General features: G+C 44.9%; 1 protein-coding gene across 2 annotated transcripts in view; it reads left to right on the top strand.

The window, feature by feature from the left end:
* Positions 1 to 24,556, top strand: part of MVB12B (multivesicular body subunit 12B) — a 182,613-nt gene that overhangs the window by 5,714 nt on the left and 152,343 nt on the right. For both annotated transcript variants that reach the window (XM_055271063.2, XM_055271064.2), the window contains exon 2: positions 8,060 to 8,182. In XM_055271063.2, the coding sequence (XP_055127038.1) occupies positions 8,060 to 8,182 (123 nt within the window). The remainder of the gene's footprint in view (positions 1 to 8,059; positions 8,183 to 24,556) is intronic.

Raw genomic sequence — 24,556 nt, 5'->3', positions numbered from 1 at the left:
ACAGGCCCACATCCAGCCTGGCTGCACTGAGTTAGATCTAAATCTGGAACTCCCTGGAAGTGCTACAGTTCCTTCCCCCCTCCTCTGCAAGTGACTCATCCCTGGGGTCATGGTGTGTGTCCTGTATGGAGGCATCAGTGACCCCAGACCCTGGGCTTTTACTGGAAGGGGTCTGACAGCTCTGCTGTTCCCCTGCCTCTTTATGTGCCCCTGCCCCTTTATGTGTCCCCACCCCTCTATGTGCCCTCTCCCCTTTAAGTGCCCTCCTTAATCCAGTGAAACTTGGCAATTTTGAGAGGATAGGAATTGTGTTTGTTTATCCTTCCCCCATTCATTCATAATCCATTTATTGAGCACCCACCATGAGCTGGGCATTGTGGTGGACATAACACACCTTTGAGTAACTTACGGTCTGCTAGGGAAAGCATGTTCTAGCCTTCTGAGAGGCAAGGCTGTGTGTGTATGTGTATGTGTGCACAAGTGCATGTGTGCACATACGTGTGCTAAGACTACATGCTTGCATGATGTCAGGATTCTGAGTGGTGGCACATGTCTGGCTAGGCAATTGGAGAAGGTTTGAGGGGAATGGAAGATGTGACCCTGGTGGGGTTTTTTTTTTTGTTTTTTTTTTTGTTGTTGTTGTTTTTGAGACAGACTCTCACTCTGTCACCCAGGCTGGAGTGCAGTGGTGCGATCTTGGCTCACTGCAACCTCCGCCACCCAGGTTCAAGTGATTCTTCTGCCTCAGCCTCCCGAGTAGGTGGGACTACAGGTGCGTGCCACCATGCCTGGCTAATTTTTGTATTTTTAGTAAAGACAGGATTTCACCGTGTGGGCCAAGCTGGTCTCGAACTCCTGACCTTGTGATCCGTCCGCCTCGGACTCCCAAAGTGCTGCGATTACAGGCGTGAGCCACTGCGCCTGGCTATGACCCTGGTTTTATTTACTTACTTACTTATTTATTTTTTTGAGATGGGGTCTGGCTCTGTTACCCAGGCTGGAGTGCAGTGGCACCATCTCAGCTCACTGCAACCTCCACCTCCTGGGTTTAAGCGATTTTTGTGCCTCACCCTCTCGAGTAGCTGGGATTACAGGCACCCACCACCACACCTGGCTAATTTTTGTATTTTTAGTAGAGATGCGGTTTTGCCATGTTGGCCAGGCTGGTCTCAAACTCCTGACCTCAAGTGATCCACCCGCCTTGGCCTCTCAAAGTGCTGGGATTACAGGCGTGAGCCACCACGCCCGTGTGTGACCCTGGTTTTAAATGGCGGGGTGGGTGTCTACAGGGGAGGAACCTGGTGCCCGTGGCTGAACTGTCAAGAGGAAGGAGGGGGAGACTGGAGGGCTGATTCTGAGGCTTTTCTCCATGGAAGATTACCTTTAGGTTCATTCCATCCATCCATCCATCCATCCATCCATCCATCCATCCAACCATCCATTCATTCATCAAATACCTGATGAATACTTGCTCTCTTGAACTTAAACTTTGGACTGTAGACCAGTTGTTTTAGTGTCAGCTGGGAGCTTGTTAGAAATGCATGTTCTTAGACCAGCTCAGGCCTACTGAATCAGTATCTCAGGGGGTGGGGTTCAGGAATGTCCGTTTTAACAACCTCTCCTGGTGATTTTTGCACATGCTAAAGTTGGATAACTCCCACTCCAGAATGTGGACTTTCCATCTCATTACTGTAGCCTCAGTGCTTAGCCCAAGTGGCTCCGTACTCATCTGTGGACTCGCTGTTCACACGCCAGGCCCCCTTAGGGACCGGGAATGTAGGAGGATGCTTCAGGGGGAAGATGGCAAGGTCAGCTGAATTTGAGGTATTCCTGAGCCATGTGGGCAAAGACACAAGACAGACACCTCAGAGTCTCAGGAGAAAAGCCTGGGCTTGGAGGTATTTTGGAAGTCATTAGCATATAGGTAGAATGATTAGATGACCAAATATATGAAAAAACGTTCTCAAGACCCATGTGAAAGTCAGAGAGGGGTGTTGTGGCCTGGCTGGCCTGAAGACAGGTGTTCTGATGATTCTGGCAGGGGCCCCCATTTGCCTGGCACTGAAATTATATTAGTGTCTTTATGAGCACCGTGCCCTTCAGGGCAAGCTGTGACTCTTATCACCAAACACTCAGGAACCATTGCTTTTGGGGCCCCCGGGATGGTTTATTTGTAGGCATCTGCCTTCTGTTGGGGTCCTTTTTTTCTCCTTTTCTACAGGGGACAGTATGACACCACCCAGCAAGACCTGATGGGAGTGGACACGGACTACCCTCATTTGCAGTAATCATGGGCAAGCAGGTGGTACCCACAGTGTACTGGAGAATGCCCTACCCTCCAGTAATGTTCCCTGGTTTGCGCAGAGTCAGGCCTGTATGGGGCAGGGCTTTGGCCAGGGCAGTGCTATAGAACTTGATCCTGAATTTATTTTTGGAAAGTGAATCCTGGAACCTACCATTGCACCATAAGGGTTGCAGCAATCTGAACCCTAGTCCTGCCTCATGGGGTTTATGCAAAATCTATGTTTGGTAATCAAATGGTTAATAGAAATCTAAGCATAAGCAGATTGAATAGACATGTGCATACACTGGATTCTTCTGTTGGGGGGAAAAGGAAGTGCTCACAATTGTTAGTTCCCTAGCTGGAAAATTCTTTGAGATCTAGGAGAGCTTAGAAAAATATTTGCCTTAGTTGCCCAACAACTTCGCAGCCCTCCTAGCAGCCAGTGACTTGTTGCCACCTGACTATGTCCAGCAGCATTTGTCAAAGTGATTTGACTCTGACTGGTCACCAGGTAATCTGTCCAAAGTTCAGAAGGCTTCAGGATGCCATCCTGAGGCTCCACAGTGACAGCCTCTCAGTCTGTGCACTGTCCCCCACGGGTGGCCTCAAAGCCAGCTGCCCATTTAACTGGGCACAGCATGGACACTGGCCTCAGCTCTCAGCCTTCTGAGGAGGTAGGTCTCTGCACCTTTCTGTAAGGAGGTGGCTGGGTTTGTGTGTGTGGTGTGCATTGGTGAGGCCTGGCCACAGGTTCCCTCCTTGGGGACAGGCAGTCCCTTGCCTGTCCTTCTGTCCCTTGCTTGCGATTTGCCAGCAGAAAGGTGTCAATAATCCTGGGGCACTAGAGGTGGGCATGGATTCCTACAGACCATCGCTGCCAATGGGAAACAGGCAAAGACCCTTTCTATGAAGGCTGGAGCAGCAGCTTTTACTGGGGGACAACCCATTTCCAGCAGCTACCTGCTCTTGTGGCGTTTCCTACGGCGAATGAAATGTTTATTCTTTTCCCTTCCTCAGCCCTGTAAGCTGGTAGATATGAGCAGGCAGTTTTTGTCTTTGGTGCCCTTGACTTTGGATTTCAAGCAAGCTGATCACAAGTTTGCCCTTCTGTAGGGATGTAATTAAGCCACAGGTTTGTCATTTCAATTACAGTAGCCCAATTTAGCCTGCCCCCCTTTAATACTTTGAAATTACTCTCCTCAAAAGTAGTATGCCAGTCATGCCTTCAGCCCTGACCAGCAGCGCTGGCTGGCGCCGCTTCTGAGCCGGCCTCACCACGGCAGGAGGCCGAGATGGCGGGAGGCTGGAACGTGGGCCCACTGCCCACGGCATCTGCTTTGAAGGCAGCGCCCCCTGCCCCCTGCAGTTGTTGCTCCCTGAAAGCACTTTAAACTCCTCGGCCCACACCCCACCGCTGGAAGGGCCTCGGTGGAGAGAGGTCTGAGCTTTGTTAGTTGGGTTTTGATTTCAGTACAGGAGTTGATAAAACGAGATAAACCCCAGGCTCAGGAGGGCCGTGGAAATTAAACAGAGATGATATCAAAGTTCCCCTGAGTTTTCAACTGTGATATAGTAGCTCAGTTTTCTCCCACACTGGGGCCAGGAGGCACGCCTTTGATTCCGAAACAATGTTCAGCATCAGTTAAGCCCAGCACTGCTGACTTTCAGGGATTAAGCACACTGTTGTAGTAATTCTTTGATCAGCTACAAGGGAGCAGTGTGCCATCTGTATGAAGGGTCTTTATAGTTAAAGTTCATTTCTCCGTGAACCCGGGATGACAGCCTTGGCTAGGTGCTGCAGTGCCGGGAGCTGGGGCCTCCCCAAGTGCTATCTGCAGCACTGCAGGCAGAAGCTGGAAGCAGGCTTGCTCCTGGCTTTGTTGTGTGGTTTGCATGGTGCTCTTTGAGCATGGCATGGTGGAAAAAATCCTCCTAGCTTGGAAAACACTTTACCTTAACCCTCCCCAGCTTTCCCATTCCGTACACATGTGGGCGCACATACATGTATGTGTGCACATGCACGTGCGCGCGCGCGCACGCACACACACACACACACTACTCTCCTGCCTTGCAGAGGAAGCCTCTCGGGGCAGACAACGCTGCCTGAACCGAGGCTCTGCAGCCCCCAGCCTTGGAAATGATCTCACAGAGGCTGTACGCCCGCTTAGGGGAGAGGTCAGAATGGAACCATCTGGGACCTGATGACCTGCAAGGTGAAAGTAAGAGGACCTGCTCAAGGTCCAGTCTGAGTCCTTGGCATCCCACCACCTTTATTTCTTACCTAGCATGTATTGAGAATAGACTTAGATTGGCCCAATCCTATAGTTCTGAAAAATCTCAACATTTGTCTTGTCATCCAAATCACTGGGTCAACTTTGGGGGTTCCCTACAGAGTCCTTCCTTGCAGCCACAGCTGGGATGGCACGTTTCCCCATTTTGCTTCTCCCTCCTCCCGATTGGCCCTGCAACTTCGTTGGTAATGGAGCCCCTGTGAGCTGTCGATCCTTCTCGCACCGTGCCATAGATCAACCTATTCCCTCCTGTGCGGTGCTCGGATCTCCCTCATTAGGCCTAAATTTACCTCCATCCTACACAAACATGGCCTTAGCTCATTTTTATTGTTGTACATTATTTATGAGTGGAATGTTGAATCTTGAAACTGAGGTGTGAGGAAAATTAATCCCATGTTACTTTTATCCTTCTGTACTTTTTTCCCCCTTGCTTGACTTATTGAGCTGTGGCTAGAGAAAGAAAAGCTTTGGCATTTTAAAATATAATTAGTGTTGAAACAGCTTTCTCAATTGGATGGGATGTCGGTGCCTCTCTGCCTAGTACGATGGAAAACAGACTAGACCCAGGGAGGAAGACCAGCCGTCCCATTCCTGGAAGGTGACCCGGCCACCTCCCAGGTTTGATGTGAGCTTCAACTGGGAAGGAGCGTGAGAAAGCTTCTCGAGAGCTGCAAAGCGCTGTCCAAATGCCAACAGACCTGTTAGTGTGTTTTGCGGGCAGTTTGGACTTTGAAATACAGATGGATGCTGGATGAGGAGCTGCTGATACGACCTGGGGTTGTTGCAAGTAGGCCTCCGGATTTGATGTGAGAGGGCCCGCATGAATGGCCTCCTCGAGTCCTTAGCCGCGGGGCCATCCTTCCTGGCTTGAGGCTCTGCGCGGCCTGGGAAACGTGGAGCGCTAGTTAATAAATGGCCTTTTGTTAGGAAGGTCAATTGAAGTGCCGGTAGAGACGCCGTTAAAGTAATTTGCAGTCAGAAAATATGTAATTCAGGGCAAGCGGCTTTGAGTGATGGCCCCTGCCATGGATATCTTGGGCGTTTCTCATTAAAAGCTGCCTTGGCTGGTGATGGCGCTTCCTCCATGAGTTGACCGCAGCCCGCGCGGCCCGGAGCCATTTGTCCATATTTCACAAAGGCCGCTTCCGTCCGGGGCACAGCAGCTGGGGGGGAAGGAGAGAGAAGAGAGCTGGCGTTGGAGATGCTCTGCGCGCAGCTCTGCGGGGCCCTCTGGCAGGCCAGGCCCGGCTCCTTTGTCTGCCTCAGCCGGGGGCCGCCCGCAGCCATCTTTGAACCTTCTCCTGGGCCGCCGCAGGGCATTGTGGGAGCAGCATGGCTTCTTCCAGGGCCTGGTGACCCTCCTGCTGTTGAGAGCAGGCTCCAGGCAGAGGGCCATTGTCATCACGGTACTGGGGAGGATACTGTGACCAGGGGATGTGGCAATGAATCCACCAGCAAATAAGATATTGCTTATTCATGCTTACCCCCACTTCACTCTCTCCTTTTTCTTTGTCACTTTCTCTCTCTCTGATAGTAGAGGCCATACTATCTTAAAAAAAAAAAAAAAAAAAAAACTTACCTCACATGTTCTTTATTAAATTCACAGCGTGATATTTTAGCACTGGCAGAATTCGTACATTCTGTTAATGAGTTGTTAATTGCAAAGCATTCTTGGTAACCAACAGCAGGTACCAATATTTTGCAAACTGCAGCAATGTTATTTTCATGTTACCAATACTATGGGATTTTTCAAGTGCTGAGCCCTTTTGATCAGTGCCTGCTCTGGATCTGCAGGTGCAGATATTTAATTCTAAACCTTTACTGGGGACATGCATGTGCATTCACTCAATAAATATTTACTTAGTGCCTACTGTGTGCAGGAAGCTCTAAGCCCTGTGTTTTATGCAGATAAACCTGCCTGGTAAATGAAACTTGAAAATAGAAAATGATGCAGTGATGCAGTGTGATACCCCCTGCCCTGGCCGTTTAGAAGCTTATTTTCAGAAGAATTAGGTAAAGCATAACTTTGTTAAGCTTTGTTGTAAACAGAAGAGGAGACTGCAGCTGTGCCAGGCACTTCCTAGCCTTGATCGAGGACTCAGCTCCATTGCATTGACAAGTCTGTTTCCGGAGCTTTTTGTGGGTTCCACTGACTTCATGGGAGACTTGCATATGGCATTTTGATTGTTCCTATTTAAGAGGCTGCAGTCATTTTTAATGGCCTCTGCCTTTTCTGATTTTAGGCTAGAAGCAAGAATATTCCTCCTGCCTGTTTAGTGAGGTAGGGTGTTTGGTTTGTGTTAGAAGCAGTAACCAGCCTTGAGAGATCTGGCAGACCTACAGCCAGTGGAGTCTAATTGCTGCAGAAGGAGGTGGAATTTGACTTGCTCTTTTTCACTGCTTGTCCTTTTAAAAGTACTTAGGTTCATTTACATATGGTGTTGCCTCTTTTATTTGCTTTCTGGTGCGCTGCCACTCCAGCTGCCCAGACCCAGTGCTCTCTATATTCTACCTGTCTCCTCTGGTCACATCAAGAGGCAGTCAGCAGCAGAATAATAATTCCATTTTCCCTCCCTTTCTCTCAAAGTGCCCAGCAAGAATTATGATCATTGTTAGTATTTGGCTTTGAGTAAGTGCCAACATGACCCGAGGGTAAAACACAACAAAGGGATTTGCCAGTCCCCTATGGAGTGACGCCTATCACATTTCTGACCAGTTACCTGGACTTGTGTGTCCCAAACCCCACCAGTTTTATGCACTTTTTTTGAGCGCCTACTGTGTACCAGGGTCCTCTCCAGGCCTTTCATTTATATCTACTCTCTTTGACTCTTTTGGTCCTCACAGCAGCTCTGCAAGGGTCAGTATCATGACCTCATTTTATAGCTGAGAAAATGAAGGGTCCAGGAGGTTAAATTGCTTACTCAAAGTCACCAGCTAGTCAGTCATGGAGCCTGGACTCCAACACCATTCCTTCACCCGAGCCCAGAACACTTATTTCTATGTTTGCAACGTTCCTTGCTTCTTTGCAAAGCTCTGCGTGCTGAAGGCCTAAACTTGGCTGTGGGTTTGGAAGTCTAGGCCTCCGTAGGAGAGATTGCAGGGGAGAGAGAGGAAAGGTGTTGTTAGGCTTAGCCGTGTCTGACATGTCTTCAGAGCAGCTACTGGTATCTGTTCAGAAATCAAGCAGCTGGATGGCGGAGGTAAGAATGACGTGCTCTTGGGTTTGAGTCAAACTTACCTCCTGAGAGTAGAGACAAGCTCTCAGCTCAGTGTTCAAAGCTAACTTGAGAAGAGTGGGAAACAGAGGTGATTTGAATTCTTGACATGGGGAAAGGGTCACATAGGGTCAGGACTCATTCAACCAGTTCAGGTATGTGAACCTTAGGGTATTTGCCCCAAGATTCTGGTTCTGTTTGAGACTTTATATTATTCACATAAATGATATGTTTGAATTTTGTGTTTTGTTTTTCCTTTGCTGAACCAGGACCAGTCCACCATGCCTGAAGTCAAAGACCTCTCAGAAGCCTTGCCAGAAACGTCAATGGATCCCATCACGGGAGTCGGGGTGGTGGCTTCTCGGAACCGAGCCCCGACAGGCTATGACGTAGTAAGTCAAGATACTTGTTTGTACATTTTGCTCACTGATTCTATAAGTATTTATCTCCTGTGTCCAAGACCCTCTGGCCCTTGTGTATAAGATGTGCTTCTTCCCTCTAGGAACTTAATCAAGGGAGGGCATGGAGAGCATCCTGGTTTGGGAGTCAGAAGACCTGAGCCCATCTGGGCCGTTTCCTGGCCTTGACCACCTCTGTGATGATAATTTTCACCTTCTGTAAAATTAAGGAGTTAGATTCATTGATTTTCAGCTTCTGGTTGTGACGTTTCATGAAAAGGATCCAGAGTCTATGAACGACTCCTGGTGGTTGTCATATATTGTCACACATGTGTAAATATTGTAAAGGCATTGTCCTACGTCTATGTAGCTCTTTGCAGTTTAAAACGTTTCCTACCCATTAACTCATTTAGCTCTCATGGGCTTTTGGAAGGCTGGGAGGGCAAGTAGCTATATCACCTCTTTGCTGATTAGGAGAACCCACACTCTGAGAAGTGAAGTAACAGAGTCCCAGTCCTTGGATATGGTGAATCATCAGGACCAGACCCCCTCCGAGTCCAGTGCTGTGGCTGACCACACCACCACAATTTAGTGGAGAACTTTCCTTGCTTTTCAGCAGACATCTGTGCTGGTGTTCAGTAGTCCTGATGATTGGAACTGATTATTTTGTTGTTTCAGTAGGTAAATTCTGATTCGGGTGGAGCTTACAAAGTACAGAGGAACGTTAGGAGGGTTTAATTAACAGTGGATATTATCATGTGTTCTGAGATTCTAGGGTGGTCTTATGTTTACTTTCCTCACTTCGTTTGTGACGTTTTGTTCTTATTCACTGACAATGTGCACCAAGAATGCATAAGAGTGAAAGAACACGAATCTCATTAGCTAACACTGAAAACCTCCCACAGCAATTAGACTAGTCTCTGATGTCCTGCAGTGAGGAGGATGCGATGCCTGGTCCAGCAGAAGTTGCCCAAGGCAGGGTTTCCCAACTTTGGCACTGTTGACATTTAGGGCAAGACAATCCGATAATTCTTTGCTATGTGTTTTCCTGTGCATCCTATGATGTTTAGCAGCATTCCTGGCCTCTCCTTAGTGAATACCAGTAGCACCTGTCCCTCCTCCCCCAGTGGTGACAACCCAAAATGTCTCCAGACATAGCCAGATGTCTCCAGGAGCAGGGGGTGGTTGGGCAGAATCAGCCCCCATTGAGAACTGCAATGGTCAAGGCAGATCTGTACTGGGTTAGCCAGTGCTGGGTCCTGGGTAAGGAAGGAGGAGCCTGTTCAAATGCTACACATCCCTTCTCCAACTGTCTGAAAGCTCATAAACATTTTAAAAGTGAAAAAGTGAAGGAAACTTTTCCGACAAACATTTCAGTCTTAACCTGCTGCTTGACTTCAAAGCATGGTTTGAATGTATAACTTTCCATAAAATAGAATCATTAGGTATGGCTTTGTGCCACGAAACTCTGGGGGAAGCTAATAAAAATGTTCCTGATTTGAGAAGCCAAAGTGTCTTTTGATGAATTAGGGATGAAGCAGCAAGTCATAAATCAAGGCAGGGACTGGGAGAGGACAGCTGTGGGAGAGGACGGGCTCAGGGGTCGCTCTCCTAGGAGGGCTCGCAGGGAGCTTGAGCCCAGGGCAGGGGTCTCCCCATCTTCCCATGCCCTCTTTTGTTGATCTGTATCTTTAGCGTTCTGTTTGTACCTTTAGGGTCATCCTGCTTGCTTGGCTAGTGGGTGGCAGATGGCCTTTGATAGTTTGGTTTTCTGGAAGTCTTGGTAAGTCTGACAGGAGCAGAATCTATCCCTATCATTTTCTCCTAACATCTAGCTGAGGGCAGAAGAGCGCAGTGTCAGATGAGTAAAATTAATAAGCACATTTCATGATTGTGCTGTGCCATGCATTTTAGTGGGAGGTGAGCAGGGCAAGGGGCTTGAGCTCATCTGCCCGGTAATTACCCAGCTCTGCAGGGCTGAGGTGGAGACTGCCTGGGCTCCCTCTGAAAGCCCTAACAGGGAGAGAGGTGGGAGTCCCCTCTTGGTATTGGCCTCTGGACTGTGTGCAGATAAGCGTCTCGTTCCCCAGAGGTCTGGCCCCAAGTTCAAGGAAGGCGGGGAGGGCATGGTGAGAAGAGAGACTTCTCATTCCTTTTATCTGGAGTTTCATATTAAGTCAACATCCACACCAAAGTGCAAGGCGCTCTGTGGTGGCTAGGCTGCAGAGATGCTTAGACAGAACTCCAGCAGATGAGGAAGCCCTGCTGCGGATTGGGCCGAGACCTCTCTGTCTGTTGTAGCTGCTGTAGGATTAATTTCTCCCTGCGCACAGAGCCCGTTAAGTACTGCCACCATGCAGCCCTGCGAGTTCGGCACCAGATGGACTGGTGACCCTGAGTAGCACAACTGCTTTAAAATGAGCTTAGGTCCTATTGCTGCTTGAGGTAAAAGGTGCCACATGTTCATTTATAAAAATTTAATTCAATAACTTCCCTTCTCTCTGGGTCAGGGGAGCCTTCTTAGGCTAGGGGGCTGGGGATTATTTGCTAAACTTCTCAATTTATTGTTCCAATGTCTGCAGTCCTCTCTGAAAGAGCCTCGCTTTTCTGTTCTGCACCCACACTATCTGGGAGTGACTGGTGCTTCTCTCCCCTTGCAGTCAGAGTTGGGGTGAGTTTCATGCATCTTTGTGATGCCACGTGCCCAGAGTAGTGACTATATGTCATAGATGACTAGTGTTTGCCAAAGGTAGTGCATGCTGTTTTATCCGGGGTGGATGGTCAGTTTTCGAAGAATTGTAATGCTATAAGAAGCACTTCCTGCTACAATGCCTGTGTGCAGAATGTAACCTTTGATTTACAAGCCACTCTGGGATGTTGCAGTGTCTAAAGGGCATCAAGCTGGACATTACTGAGAATCATTGTTGGGTGTGTTTCCAGCAATACACATTTTACCTTTCACCCACATTCCTTTGCCTTTCTAAATAAATGCTTATGGCCAAGCACGGTGGCTCACGCCTGTAATCCCTGCACTTTGGGAGGCCGAGGTGGGCAGATCACTTGAGGTCAGGAGTTCGAGACCAGCCTGGCCAACATGATGAAACCCCATCTCTACTAAAAATACAAAACATTAGCTGGGTGTGGTGGTGTGTGCCTGTAATCCCAGCTACTCATGAGACTGAGGCAGGACAATCGATTGAACCCAGAAGGCGGAGGTTGCAGTGAGCCGAGATTGTGCTACTGCACTCCAGCCTGGGCAACAGAGTGAGACTCTGTCTCTAAATGAATAAATAAATGCCTACAACTCAGAGACTGAAGCTGCAACACTATATTTATGAGATGACTCTTTTTCCATAAAGGACATGTCTTCCTTTCCTTGAAAACATACTTTTATTGGTAAAAAAAAAAAAAAAAAAAAATAGCAACACAAAGAAAGTGAGACGAATCAAACACTCCAAAACATTTTAATTTTAAATTGTTTATCTATCCACCCCATTTTTTGAGTACCTACTATGTGCCAGCTAGGAGCTGGGAAAACAGCAATGAGCAAAACACACACAGCTCCTGCCTTCGTGAAGCACGCAGTCTGGAGGGGAAGACAGGCAATGATGGTTGCAAATAAATAAAAGATGAAACTGGGGGTAAGTGCTTTGAAGGGAAGTCCTTACAGATGATTTATCTTTCAGATCTAGTTTTCCAGATAATTCTGACAGCATGAACCCCTTGCATCCTGCTTCTAAAAATCACTGATCATTCCCTTCCTTCCATACCTGGAAGCCTGCTAGGTGTTGCAACCTTTCCCAGGAGACTGCCTCAAAGGTGCTCACAGTTCTTCAGCGCCAGCTTTCTCCCCTGCCACCACATGGCACCTTTTTTGTTGGTGACATCTGCGAGGTTGTCCCATTGCTGGGTTCAGCTCCCTGCTCACCTGGCAGCCGCTGCTCTGGCCTTTCTGGCCTGTGTAGAGGTTGGACACTGCTCTCCCTGCGTCTCCCCCTCCTCTGTGACCCTCCATGGTGTCTTAGTCCTTTCGTGCTGCCATAACGCAATCCCTAAGACTGAGTAGTTTATAAAGAGCAGGATTTATTTCTTACAGGTCTGGAGGCTGGGAAGTCTAAGGTGAAGGGCCTGCATCTGGCAAGGGCCTCATTGCTGTATCATCCCATGGCGGAAGTCGGAGGGGCAAGAGAGGGAGAGTGAGCAGGAGGGGGCCACACACATCCTTTAATCAGGAACCCACTCCCGGGATAAGGCTATTAATCTATTCATGAGGACAGAACCCTCAGGACCTAATCACTTCTCACAGGTCCCATCTCTCAACACTGTTGCACTGGGGATAAAGTTTCTAGCACATGAACATTGGGGGCACATTGAAAGCGTAGCATATGGCTTCCCATAGAACAGCTGAGACCAAACTTACTTTTACTGAGACTTTTCTGGGACTTTGGGGATAATGGGAGTGAGATATTAAAACTCAGAGGATCTTGACAGCTGTGGTAGGGGTCCAGGTCCATGCTCAGACCTCTTCTTAGACAGCCCTGTGTCTTGCTGTTGGCTGCCTTCATCTTGCCTACCTCAGAAAAGCGTTGAGAGCTGCCACACCTTAGCAGCCAGGCTAAACTGCGTCCTGATCTCAGAGAGACTAGGAGATATTTTATTCTTTTTTCTTACTCCAATTTAAGACCTCCTCCATTCTCTTCTGGAGAAATCCCACCCAACACACAGGAGTCTTTCTGGCAAAGTAACCCTGAAGTGACAGATCAGCCTCAGGCTCCGTGACTCTTTCTGAAAGTCCAGGTAAGGGATTCCCAAGCTTTAGTGGGCCTCAGTCCCCTGGAGGGCCCTGCATCAGAGTTCCTGCCTGAAGGGTGCTTTCCGCCTTCGGGCATATCTAGAAGAGCAAAGGCCTGATGATAATAAGCATGGGTTTCAGCGGCAGGCAAGGAGCCACTCCCCAGGAGGTCTCGCTGATAACCACATATAGGATAAAAATCCAAATTCTTTGGTTTGGCTTACATGATTTCAGTGTATCTTACAGTCTCACTTCCTTCTACTCATCCTTTCTGCAGACCCATTGAACGGCTCACTTTCTCACATCCAGAATAAGCAGGAACTTTGTACCATTGTACCTTTAAAACCTCTTTTTTCATGTTTCTGAAATGTCTATACCCAGCCCCCCAACTTTTAAGTAAAACTTTTCTCATCCTTAAAATCCAGGTTACATAGCCCCTTAGTGACACTTTTTCTGACCGTTACTCATTCATTTATTTATTTGCTCATTGGTTTCACAAATGTTTATTGGCCACTTAGCTATTGTCCAAGGCACTGGAAATCCAGTATCCTGAGAAGGCCGGGCTCCGTCAGGTGAGAGGTGAGAGACGAGGATGGGCAGGTGGGTGAGACCAGATCATAGCCACCCTAAGGAGTTTGCTATTATTCTGAGGGTGGTGGGAGTCATTGGGAGATTTTAAGAAAAAGGAGGCTCTTAGCCAGATTTGTGTTTTCCCAAAATCACTTGGTTGGTACGGAAAACCCTTTGGGGGAGGATAAGCAGTGAGGCAGGTGGGCGTGTGTGGAGGCTGTGAATTCGTGCAGAGTGAGAGCTAGAGCCTGTGCCAGGCTATTGACAGTGGACATGTGAAGCAGTACATGGATCCTGGGGCTGTGGGAATGCGGGATGTTGGAACCCAAATATGTATTCTTTGATGGCAAGAATGGGTTGAATGTTGGGAGGTGGGGGAGTGGGGAGGAAGGGGAAGGATGAGAGTGCCACAGGATGTCTTGCTGGCCGTGGGTAGATGCTGGTGTTCTCTGCTGGGACAGGAACAGAGACAGCCAGGTCAGGTGGAGGTGGGAAGGAGACTCTTGGGTCAGTTTTGAACACCTTGAGTTTGAGCTGCTTGTATGACATCTAGCGGAGCCCTAGGGCTGAAGGTCTGGAGAGAGGTCTGGGCACCATCTTCATACAGCAAGGACTGCGGGCATAAGTGGGCTTGTCTAGGGAGGGTTGTGGGACTAGAAGAGAGGATGTGCCATTTCAGACTTCACTACCATGGAGGGTTACTGGTTAAGGATGGGCAGAGGAGGAGGCACTCAAAAGGGAACTAAGCTTGAGCATCTGGAGAGGTAGGTGGAAAATTAAAGAAAACTAAGGGGAAAAGTGTATTTCTGTAAGAAGGTGTGGTGAGTAATGTTCAAAGTTGCCGAAGTGAAAGGAGCCTGTAGGGTGTCCATTAGGTTTAATGCAAGGAGATGGTTGTGAACTTGGTGGCAAGCTCAGAAGCATGGTTAGAGTGGACCTGCAGGGTAAGTGGGAGGTGACAACGAGAGGTTGAGAGTGCAGATGGCCTTTGAAGAGGGGAGGCCAGGGCATAGCGGGAGCTAGAGGATGCCATGACCCAAGCTAGAGGATGCCATGACTCCCTTTGTTAAAGGTAGGAAAGTGTTGAATGTGTCTAGTTGCTGATGAGAAGGAACCAAAGAAAGGGAGGGGCGTAGATACAGGAGAGAGGGGCTGGCTGATGAAGCAGGGCCCTCGAGGGGGCAGAGGAGTTGGGATCCAGAGCCCAGTCTGAGAGGGGCACCGGGTTATGTTTCTTTAGCCCTTGCCCTGTCCTGCCCCTGCGCGCTGGGAAGCCAGCCTTGGGCTCGGCCTGTGCGGGCAGCACATGGGCCAGCTGCGCTGGAAGTCTCCACTTCCCCTTTTTTGCTGCTCCCCCCTCCCCCCATGTCTCTTTCTCTCAACACTATTTATTTCTGAAACTAATTAGACAAAAGAACCTTTTTTTAAGAAACAACTGGACCTGTATAATTTATATATGCCAAAAACGTAGTAGGAATTTCCTGAATACTTGGAGTTTCAAATGCTCGAATGCAAATATGCGGGACTATGGGGGTCCTAGGAGAGGTCCGCTTCTCTCTGGGCCAGTGGGCTGGGTATAGGGAACATAGGGAGGGATAAGTTTAAAATCCCAAACCTCCAGATGAGGTCCTATTCTTTTACTTACTAAAGTAAGAGAAGGAAAAAAGAATCTCAGTGGTGTTACAGGTTCAAACAAGCTTGCATTTTTATATAGTGCTCAAGGAATTTAAAAAAATCACGTTATGAAAAACATGTGAAGATGGCAACTATATCTTGTTAAAAACATATGGCAGATATCAAATGGAAATGTGGGACATCAGCATATCCCGTCTGAGCACAGCTGTCACATGGATTTTCAGAAAGCCGAAGCTGTGGTGGGGGCCTTTCAGGGGGCAGGAAAATTGCCCTCGTTCTCCATGGGCTGGAGGACAGCGGCAGCCCAAAGCCTCAGGCAGTTAGTTGCCCCTCCTGGAACTCTGCCTCCATGAAGCCAATGAGGAAACAAGGGCGGCAGCTTGTTCCTGCTGTCCCAGCTTCCTGAGCACGGAGCTTTGCTATCGTGGGGCTACTAACTGCAGAAATAACCACAGACTTTCAGTCCTGCCACACAGATGGGTTTATTTTCCAAACCATAGCTTGTTTTGATAAAAGGCACCAGGTGTTCCTCCTTTTTGTTTTGTTAGAAAATACATTAAGCCGAGATTTACTGAAATGCGGAAAGTGGTTTTGTAACTAGCCCTGGGCCTTTGTTCCCTGTGGCCTGGATTAACAAACCTCTTTTAAGGTCCTTTCCTCCACATTCCCCTTTGTCCTGCCGCACCCTGGCCCCAAGGGAGCAGAGCTGTGGTCTGAGAGGATGCACGTGGCACACTTAGCACAGTGCTGGCATCCACGAGGTGTGCAGGAGGCAAACATCAGCTATCGTTAGGTGATCCCATTAGAAATAGTGGCTTAAATCACCTGGTTGCAGAGGAGCTGGTCTTGTCTTCTTCTAGGCTTCCCTTCCCTGCCAACCATGAACTTTTCGTTTTGACCCAAAGTTCCCGCTAATGACTTGTTCCGTAGTTGATTCATTTGGAAAGTGGTAGGGAACAGTCAGTGTTCTGGTACTTCCTTCTGTTCACTAAAACTTTCTAATTTCCCTATTTAAAAAGCCTTCTAATAATGAAACGTCAGTTAATTGGATGGATGAAAAAAGATGAGGCGCTTGCTTTAATTTTTCTTTTTTTTTTCAGTTAAACTTTTTATCTTGAGATAATAGTAAACTCACATGCAGTTGTAGGAAGTACTACAGAGAGATCCTGTTTACCCTCCCCCCCGGCAGTGGTAAAGTCTTGCAGACTAGTACAATGTCACAACCAGGATACTGACATTAATACAGTCAAGATACAGAACATTTCTGTTTTAAAATGTGCCCAGGTTTTTGTTTTTATTCATGTATGATGTGGCCAATAAATTAGGAGAGGGTTGCCACTGGAAAGATTATTATTCACAGTTCCCAAGAGGAGCAGACAGGCCACACCCTGTAGGGCCACCTGGGGAAGCACAGGTGGGGAAGCACAGGTGGGGAAACATGGGGTGGGTCAGGAAGCACAGGGAGCCAGGGAGAAACGAGCCAGGAAGGGCAGTGTCAAGCAGGGTGAGCACACTTAGGATTGATTAAGTTTGAATAATTTGGGCAGGTCCTGGGGTACATGGGTGAGTCCCTCATTGTCAGGTACCTGGCCCTGGGGTGATTTAGGGCAGGGGAATCATGTCCTGGACTGCAAGAGCCCATGAATGCAGGCAGATGGAGATAAGAACTCAGCATTGGTTGGTTTGCATATCCAAGGCATGCACACAAGCAAGTCATTCACCTGGGAGGGGCAGTCCCTCCCTGCTTCTGCAAGACCTCAGGATATCAAAGCCTCATAAAATATAGAAAAAAGCTGCCAAAATATAATTTCTGTCACCATAAGGATCTTTCATGTTGTCCTTTTGTAGCATACTCACTTCCCTTATACTACCACCTTCTCCTTAACCCTTGATAGCCACTAATCTGTTCTCCATTTCTATAATTCTGGCATTTGAAGAATCTTATATAAATGGAATTATATAGTATGTCACCTTTTGGAATTGGCTTAAAAAAAAAAACTCAGCATAATTCTCCTGAGATTCATGCAGAGAGTCTATTGTGTGGGTTAATAGTTTATTTCTTTTTACTGATAAATAGTATTCCATGGTATGGATATCCCACAATTTGTTTAACCATTTACCCACTGAAGGACATCTTGGTTGTTTTCACTCTGGAGCCATTATGAATAAATACTCACATGAAGGCTTTCATGTGGCTGTGTTTTTATTCCTCTGGGATAAATATCCAGGAATGCATTTGCTGGGTCACATGGTAGTTGCATGTTTAGTTTTTAAAGAAAATGTTAAACTACTTTTTGGTGTAGCTGTAATGAATATATGAGGATCCAGTTTCTCGACCTCTTTTCCAGCATTTGTTATTGTCAGTATTTTTTTGTTTTAGCCATTCTGACAGGTGCATAGTGATAATTCATTTGGTTTCACATTGTATTTCCCTAGTGGTTAATAAATGGTGTTGAACATCTTTTCATGTGCTTATTTGCCATCTATATGTCTTCGATGAAAATTTCTTCATGCCCTTTACTCATTTGCTAATTGGATTGTTTGTTTTTTTACTGTTGAGTTTTAAGAGCTCTTTGTGTATTCCAGCTATGAGTCCTTTGTTGGATATGTGGTTTCCAAATATTTTCTCCTAGTCTTTGCCTGCCTTTTGATCTTAACAGGGCCTTTCACAGAGCAAATGTTTCTAATTTTGATGGAGTCCAATTTATTACTTTTTCTATCTGTGAATCATGTTTTGGTGTCAAGTCTAAGAACTCTCTGCCTAGCTCTAGATCCTGAAGATTATCTCCTGTTTTCTCCTACAACTTTTATAGTTTTACATTAACACTTAAGTCTGTGATCCATTTTTTCCTTAATTTTTGTATAAGACGTGAACTGAGTTCAAAGTTCCTTCTCCCCTGTTTGAAAGACTAATTGCTCTAGCATTATTTGTTGAAAAGGCAATCTTTCCTTTTGAATTGCTTTTGAACCTTTCTCAAAAATCAGCTGAGCTTATTGTGTGGTTTTCTACTTTCATTCTATGTGTCTATCCCTCTGCCAATACCACACAATAGTGATTACTGCAGCTGTATGATAAGTCTTGAAATTGGATACTGTAATAGTCCATTTTCTTTTGCTTATAACAGAATATGTGAAACTGGATAATTTATAAAGAAATGAAATTTATGTCTTACAGTTCTGGTGGCTGGGAAGTCCAAGTTCAAGAGGCACATCTGGTGAGGGCCTTCTTGCTTGGTGAAGATTCAGCAGAGTCTGAAAACAGTGCAGGTCATCTCATGGCGAGGAGGCTGAGGGTGCTAACATGCTAGCTCAGATCTCTTCCTCTTTTTATAAAGCCACCAGTTCTGCTCCTGTGATAACCAATGAATCCATTAATCTGATGAATGAGCCCTCATGATCCAATCACCTCTTAAAGGCCCCACCTCTCAATACTGCTACAATGGGGATTAAGTATCCACAGGATTTTTTGAGGGGACGTTCAAACCATAGCAGGTAGAATAATTCCTTCTACTTTATTCTCCTTTCCAAAATGATTTCAGCTATTCCAGTTATTTGTCCATATAAATCTTAAAATAATCTTGCCTATATCTACAAAAAACTTGTTGGAAAGCCGGGCGCGGTGGCTCATGCCTGTAATCCCAGCACTTTGGGAGGCCAAGGCGAGCGGATCACGAGATCGAGACCACAGTGAAACCCCGTCTCTACTAAAAATACAAAAAATTAGCTGGGTGCGGTGGCAGGCGCCTGTAGTCCCAGCTACTCCAGAGGCTGAGGCAGGAGAATGGCGGGAACCCGGGAGGCAGAGCTTGCAGTGAGCCGAGATTGCGCCACTGCACTCCAGCCAGGCGACAGTGCGAGACTCCATCTCAAAAAAAAAAAAAACTTGTTGGTGTTTTAACGGGAATTGATGTTAAATCTGCTTATCAATTTGAGGAGGATTCACATCCCCACTATGTTGAGTATTCCAATTCATGAACATAGTATGTCTCTTTATTTATTAGTTCTTCTTTCATTTCTTTCACCAGCGTTTTGTAGTTTTCAGCAAACAAGCTCTATAATGTTTTGGTAGATTTAAGCCTAAATACTTATTTTTAGATTTTGAGCAATTATAAATGGAATCGTACTTTTAATTTTGATGTTCACAAGTTCATTGCTGTTATATAGAAATTCAGTTAATTTTTATTGGTTTATCTTACATCCTGTGACCTTGCTGCACTCACTATTAGTTCTAGGTTTTTGGTTTTGTTTTTTTCTTATGATTCCTTGTGATTTTCCACCTGGACAACAGTCTCATCCTTTTTTCTTTCCCATCTGTATGCCTTTTATTTCTTTTTCTTGCCTTATTGCAAAGGGTAGAACATTTAGCACCATGTTACCTGTGAGAGAGTAGACCTTCTTGCCTTATTGCTGATCATAGGTGGAAAACATTCAGTCTTTCACTCTTTTTTTTTTTTTTTTTTTTTTGAGACTGAGTCTTGCTTTGCTGCCTAAACTGGAGTGCGGTGGTGTGATCTCACCTCACTGCAACCTTCACTTTCTGGGTTCAAGCAGTTCTCCTGCCTCAGCCCACAAAGTAGCTGGGATTAATAGGCGTGTGCCACCATGCCCAGCTAATTTTTGTATTTTTAGTAGAGATGGGGTTTCACCATGTTGGCCAGGCTGTTCTCAAAGTCCTGACCTTGTGATCCACCTGCCTTGGCCTTCCAAAGTGCTGGGATTACAGGCTTGAGCCACCGTGCCTGGCCCCAGTCTTTCACTCTTAAGTATAATATTAGCTGAAGGTGTTTTGGTAGGTACTGTTTATCAAGTTGAGGTAGTTCCTTTCCATTCCTGTTTTTCTGAGAGTTTTTATCATGAATAGGTGTTGAATTTTGTCAGACGCCTTTCCTGCATCAATTGATATGATCATGCGATTTTTGTTTTCCTTTAAAGTTTGTTAACATGGTGGATTAAATAGATTGGTTTTTGAATATTAAACCAGCCGTGCATCCCTGGAATAAGTTTCACTTGGTCATGGTATATAATTCTTTTTGTTTATTGCTGAATTCTCTTTGATAACAGATTGTTAAGAATTTTTTTTGGCTATTACAGATGTCTGAAAAAGAAAGAAAAAAAAATGTTGTGTTTGTATTTATGAGGGATATTGATCTGTAGTTTTCTTTTTGTATACTGTCTTTGTCTGGCTTGGTAATACTAGATTCATAAAATGAATTGGAAAGTGTTCCATCCTCTTCTGTTTTCTTGAAGAGACTGTGTAGAATTAGTATGAATTATTTTTTAGATGTTTAGATGTGGAAGTCTGGGATCCTTACTCTGGCTTTGTTGGCACGGGTGGGTGTAGGGCCACAGTATTTTATGTGGCATTTGGCTAGAATAGAGCAATTATTGTCTAAACGTTTTCTCTCTTGCTAGGCTGCCCCCTGACTAGAGAAAGCAGGCTTCTGTTGTTTTTGTTTGTTTGTTTCTTTGGTTTTTGGTTTGTGTTTACTGCTGTTTCTGGGTTGCTGATTTCTTTAGCTTCAAGTCTGGGATATATGAGGCAGAAAGAAAACCACAGAACTCACCACCATGTTGTTCCCTGGGTCATGAGATCCCTAGCTGGTCAGACATATTATTTCACCTTTCAGAGTCTTCTTGTGTTTGTTTGGTATAATCTCCAGTTTTTTTAGTTGTGCTTACTGGGAAGATTAGGGAAAAGTATATTTACTCCATATTCCTGGAAGTGGAAGTACTGGCTTGCTTTAATTTTATGTTAATTCAGAGTTAGCCAGAGAATCTGTTTATTTCTAAGCCTGTCATAACTCTTTCCAAAACACTTATGTTTCAGCCTTAATATTATATATATAGGCAGGAAGTATGCTATTGTGTGCTTGTAAAATACTTGCTAGTTACTCCTTAAAGTATGGAAGACTCAAAATGCTTCGGAGCCATCTTTCTTAATTTTCGTAGTCCAGATTTATAGTATTAAAAGGCTGTTTGCAGGAGGGATTATGCAAATCAGGAAGAGGAGATGTGGCTGGAGATGAGGATTGTGGCTGGTGAGCGGTATTGAAAGGTGGAGACCACTGAAGAAGAGAAAGAGTCCATGAGATGTCTCCAGGAAGGGGAGATGAGACTGGAAGGAAGGATCTGTTCTGGTTCTTGAAGTAGGCAGACATCCAGGGAATCTGTCAACTCACTTCTGTCATTCATTCATTCATTCATGTCTTTGTAAAGTATTGTTTTGTTTTAATACCACAAGTGTTATACTGTATAAATATACTCTCATTGTAAAAGATTCAAGCAATAAAGCCCTGTCACCTTCCCTTTCCCAGAGGTAATTATCGTTAACAGTTTGGTCTGTATCCCTCCAATCCTTTTCCTACAAATCTGCAAATACCTATTTATAGAGAGGCCCTATAGTTTGATGGTGACCTTGGTTAAGTTACTTTACCTCTTAGTGCCTCAGTTGTCTTGTCTCAAAAGTGAGGATTAATAGCAGGACTTTCCTTATAGAATTGTGTTGAGGATTAAATTAGCTAATGTTTGTAATGTATTTAACAGTGACTGGCAGTAGCATGAGCGTTGTGGCTGTTACCTTAGTGTTATTATTATGTATTCTTATGCAGTACATAATGTGCCTTGACTTTTCTTTTTCCCTTAACATTATATGTAAGAAGTCTCTCCATGTCATGACATGTCACTCAGCCTCTATTCTTCTACTGGTATGTTTCCCTACTGTAGAATAACTTAATAACCACTGCACTGCTGATAAAAATTTAGATTTTTCTTTTTGGTCTGTGAAAAGCAATGCTGATGATGAGTATTCCCATTCCTACATCTCTGGGTGTGTGCTGGTGGATCAAAGGATGTGTACATTTTAAATTTCAGTAATTACTATACCAGGTAGCTTTTCAAAAATGCTTTACCAATTTATATATACTCCTAGTAAACAGTATACCCAAATAGCTATTTACCCTTGTCCATACCATTACCCTTTATTGTCAGTCTTTTTATTACTTTTCAAAACTAGGAGGTCATTTTGTGAATGTGCAGTTCTGTGATTAGCAATAAGGTTGAGCATCTTTTCATGTTTCTTGGCCATTTGCATTTGACTATCAGTTTCCAGTTTTTGTAGTTGGCTCATATGGCTGGCTTTCTCTTCCTGGTTTCTAGGCTTCCCTCATATATTCTGTGTATTGATTCTTTGCCTGTTATATATGTTACAGATATTTTTCTCTCGGACTGTCAATCTTTCAGCCTTGTTCATAGTATCACATTTTGTTGATACGTTTGTTCCTCTTATCAAAGTTTTGTTTTGTTTTTATGTAATCTGTCAATCTTTTTCTTTCTTTCTTTATGATTGTTATTATTTGTTTGGTCTTAATTCTTTGAAAGACCTGTCTAGATGCTAAAACTAGGAGGTGATATTTTTATGAGAAATAGTATATTTAGAGAGTCTCAGAGTATCTTCCACAAATACTTGTTAATTATAAAGGAATAAAAGTGGGGAAACCCAGCAGATACCACTGTAAGCGAGTGATCCAAGTTAACATTACCAGTAATGAGACAATTAGATGTCATGTGCCTGCTGATATGCTACACTGAGAAGGACACAGCATGTAAATGACCACATGGATATGAAAACATATATACACACATGCATGGGAATGCAATGTATACATATATAAATACAGAGAAAGAAGGGGAAGCAAACATAGTAATGTTAACATTTTAGGGAATCTGGGGACAGGGTATATAGGAATTCTTTGCATTATTTTTGTAGCCGATCTTGAAATCTGAAATTATTTTTACATAAAAACTTAAAAAAATTAGAAACAAAAAAGCCTGACTACCTCAGGATAATAGAAATATCGATTTTCAGCTAATATACCGTCTATTTTATTGATTTGGCTTTTTAAACATCAGATTTTTATTTTGGAGTGGAGTATAAAGTGGAGTCTAACTTATTTTTTTCCAGTTGTGTAGCCATTTTCCGAACACTGTCTTCTCCCTGTAGTTTTGATGAGCTGCAGTTGTCATACGCTAGAGGTCTTTGCATATGCACAGATTTACGCTGATTAGAACTCTCGTTTCCTATCTCACAGATGAAACCCACAGCAGCTTCTTTTTCCTTAATATAGGGCCCTTATGCAGGGGATACAGGACATGGGGGAAAAAGAAAGAAACTTTATTCCCACCTCCTTCTGACCGCTGATGACCTCAAGCCAGACCTCAGCTAGCAGATGAGGGGCTGATCCTGGAAGCCCTATCTTAGGGGTCTGCAGAAATGCTGGGTGGGCTTTGCCCTTCGGGCTGGGATGTGAGGCCCATGTGCATAGAGTTTGTAGTAGATATAACAGCAGCTACACTGCAGCAGGCCCAGGGCCAGGGGCATAAACAATACTCAGGTTAGGTCAAATCATACCACTAACAGCAAATCATGCCCTTAACATTCAACGCTACTTTTCTGCTTAAATTTAAAGTACTGTGTTATGAGGACGTTGCAACATCTTGCTTATAACTTAAGGCCTGCTGGCTTCAAGTGATTTAGGAAGCAGCCTGCTGACCACAGGAAGAAATCTTGTTGTTGGGTGGCATTTGCTTGGGCCCCAAAGAGAGGGATTTTCCAGACTGTTTTTAGGCCGCATTCTCTTTAATTAATCAATTTAACCTATTCTTCCGCAATAGCTCACTGTTTCAGTGATCGCAGGTTTATAGCATTGTTTTTGAAGTTAGCAAATTGTTGATTTTCTAAAACCTGAGGTAAAGTTGCCAGTAACATAAAATTAACCATTTTATAGTGAACAATTTAGTGGCATTTAGTACATTAATAATGTTGAACAACCACCACCTCTATCTAGTTCCAAAACATTTTTATCACCCCAAAAGGAAATCCTGTACCCATTAAAAGTTGCTCCTTATTCTCCCTTGCCTGCCTTCCCCTGGCAACCACTAATCTGTGCTCTGTTGCTATGGGTTTGCCTATTCTGGATATTCCATATAAATGGAATCATATGAGATGTGACCTTGTTTGTTTGGCCTCTTTCACTTAGAGTCATGTTTTCAAGGTTTTTAGAATATGTTTTAATGTCTGCTAGAACTATTTTCTTCCTTCTACTCTTTTTCAAAATTGTTTTGGTTACTACCACATATTATTTTTTCTAAAAGAACTTTAGATTCAACTCGTCAAATTGCACAAAATACTATGTTTTGATCCTCAGTGCAATTGCAGTGAGTAATAAGTTGATTTGAAGGGATTCGACATATTTGCAATACTGAGTTTTCCTATCTGGGAACATGATTTGGGTACTTAGGTCTTGTTTTAGTACTTCTTAGTTAAGTTTTAAAGTATCCCGCAGATGTTTTGTCATTTCTGTTATTGTACGTAC

Source organism: Symphalangus syndactylus, chromosome 3 (assembly GCF_028878055.3).
Source record: "Symphalangus syndactylus isolate Jambi chromosome 3, NHGRI_mSymSyn1-v2.1_pri, whole genome shotgun sequence".
Lineage (NCBI taxonomy): Eukaryota > Metazoa > Chordata > Mammalia > Primates > Hylobatidae > Symphalangus > Symphalangus syndactylus.
This window is presented reverse-complemented; position numbering and strand designations above follow the sequence as displayed.